The 2,032-nt window shown below is 62.1% G+C and overlaps 1 protein-coding gene across 1 annotated transcript in view; it reads right to left on the bottom strand.

The window, feature by feature from the left end:
• Positions 1-923: 923 nt before the first annotated feature.
• Positions 924-2,032, bottom strand: part of LOC104284998 (mitochondrial ubiquitin ligase activator of nfkb 1-A-like) — a 7,604-nt gene continuing 6,495 nt past the window's right edge. Inside the window, exon 5 of the mRNA XM_009883390.1 lies at positions 924-1,009. Coding sequence (XP_009881692.1) covers positions 924-1,009 — 86 coding nt within the window. The remainder of the gene's footprint in view (positions 1,010-2,032) is intronic.

Genomic DNA, 2,032 nt, shown 5'->3' with positions numbered 1-2,032 from the left:
CTGCCCGGCCCCCAGCGCAGGCTGCTGCCCCCGGCACAGCCTTGCCGGGGTGGTCGCCCCAACTCGGGGGTGCCTCTAATCACGGGGTGCCCCCGTGGAGGAGGGAGCCCTTGGCACCACCGGGTACCCCCGGGTCACATAGCCGAGGACCGCCAGGCACAGCTGGACGCTTCCCCTGTGCACCGAGGTGATGCCAAATCCCCCCAACACCCCACTTCGGTCCCCCAGACCACCCTGAGCACCCCAAGCTCAGCTCCCAGCCTCCTGCAGCCTGGCAAGCTGAAGCCCCCCGGACCAGCTCCCACCCTGGGTCTCCCCAGCCCCCCACTGATACCCCTTGCCCAACACCCACCCGGGCACTCCCTCCCTCAGCGCCCCCCCCAGTGTTTGGAGACCCCCTTAGAGCCACAACAGTCCTGCCGCAGCCCCTGCCGGTCCCCTTGCTCCCTCCGTGTGTGGGTCCCTGCAGATGTGTGTGAATATGTATATACACGTGTGCCTATTGCACATATTTGCGGGGCTGCGGGGGGCACACGTGTGTGATTCTGCAGGTGCCCGTGAGCGCGGCCACGTAGAGGCTGTACCCTGGGATGCCCCTTTGCCCCATGGTTTGGCCCTTTCTTTCAGAGAATCCCCGATTCTCTGTGGACAAGGGGAAGGGGAGCCACCCCCCATGGGGCCCTGCCATGGGTCAGCGAGGACAGACCTACAGGAATGGCCCCATTACCCCCGCAGAGCTGTTTGTGTCCCCTCTGCACACCCTGCCCCAAACCCACCCTGGCCCTTTCCTCACTGCCGGGGCAGTGATTGCACTAATTGGTACCAATGGCCCTGAGCAGCCTCACCTGGCACCCCCTATCCCAATCATCTGGGGCTGGGGGGGCTATTTAAGCTCAGGCTGGGGCTGCTGCTCCTTGCCTGAGCTATGGGTACAACCCTGGCTCCTGAATAGTGGTGAGATTGATGATGATGATGATGATGATGATATCAGCAGCAGCAGCAATGTAGACTGTTTGGAGATGACCACCCCCCTATCGCAGGGCACCCCTGTTCCTGCTGCTCCCTTGCATCCAGGCCCCACTGCTCATGTAGGGGTGTGCTGGGTCACAGCAAAGCCAGAGCACTGTGTGGGAGCGCCACCTGCCAGCCCCATACCAGCCCTATGAGAGTCTCCATCTGGGTGTCTCAAAGGGACAAGTGTGAGGTTTTACAGACAGCCTTGTGGTCCATCTCCAGCGTCTCCATGCCCTTCGTTTTAATAGTCTGCTGAAACGTGCTGCAGAAAGGCGTCATCTGCGCTGGTCCATGTGAGAGCACGGGTACTTCTATTTTGGGAAGGCTCAGCCATGCCTTTCCCTTTGTGTTGGGCTCTGCAGAGCACAGGTCCCCATTATCCCCTCCCAGAGCAGAGATGGGAGGGATGGGGCAGCAGTGCCCGCTCTCCCCTGGCAAGGCAATGCCTTTATTCCTGCCTTTGCTCGGGAACCAGCTTGAACTTTTTCATGTGATGGCTTCTGCTCCTGCAAAAAGTGCCCGGGAAAATAGGCGAGAGGCCCACGCTGAGATGTGGCCTGCTTTTCCCGTCGCCGAGCCCACGTGCTGCTGCCCGTGGGCAGGGACAGGCAGGCCGTGGCACGCGCGGGGCCGGGGATGAGCGAGAAGAGGAGCAGATGGGCTGTGTGGGATGTGAACAGGACCGGTGTTGCGCTCCAGGAGGGTTTCCAGCCCGACAGGCTCCTGAGGAGAGGCTTGAGAGGGGTCACCCTGGGAATGGTCCTGCTTATTCCACACCTGCACTCGTACCTGTACAGCGCCTTGCACCCTGAGGGAGCTGCTTGGCTCAGCTATAGGGTGGGGGGAGCTCTGTGGGGCTGGCTGGGATGTGGGGGTGTGGGAGGGACCTTCCACCCAGCCCAGGCAGGAGGAGGGCCGGGTTCGTGCTGGCATGGCTGCGCTGTAGGTGGGACAGGGCAGCGCCATGGATCTGGGCACTGCATCTCCTTGAGACATCTCTAGGTTCTGACTCCCCAAG

The sequence above is a fragment of the Charadrius vociferus genome, unplaced genomic scaffold, assembly GCF_000708025.1.
Source record: "Charadrius vociferus isolate BGI_N301 unplaced genomic scaffold, ASM70802v2 scaffold214, whole genome shotgun sequence".
NCBI lineage: Eukaryota > Metazoa > Chordata > Aves > Charadriiformes > Charadriidae > Charadrius > Charadrius vociferus.
This window is presented reverse-complemented; position numbering and strand designations above follow the sequence as displayed.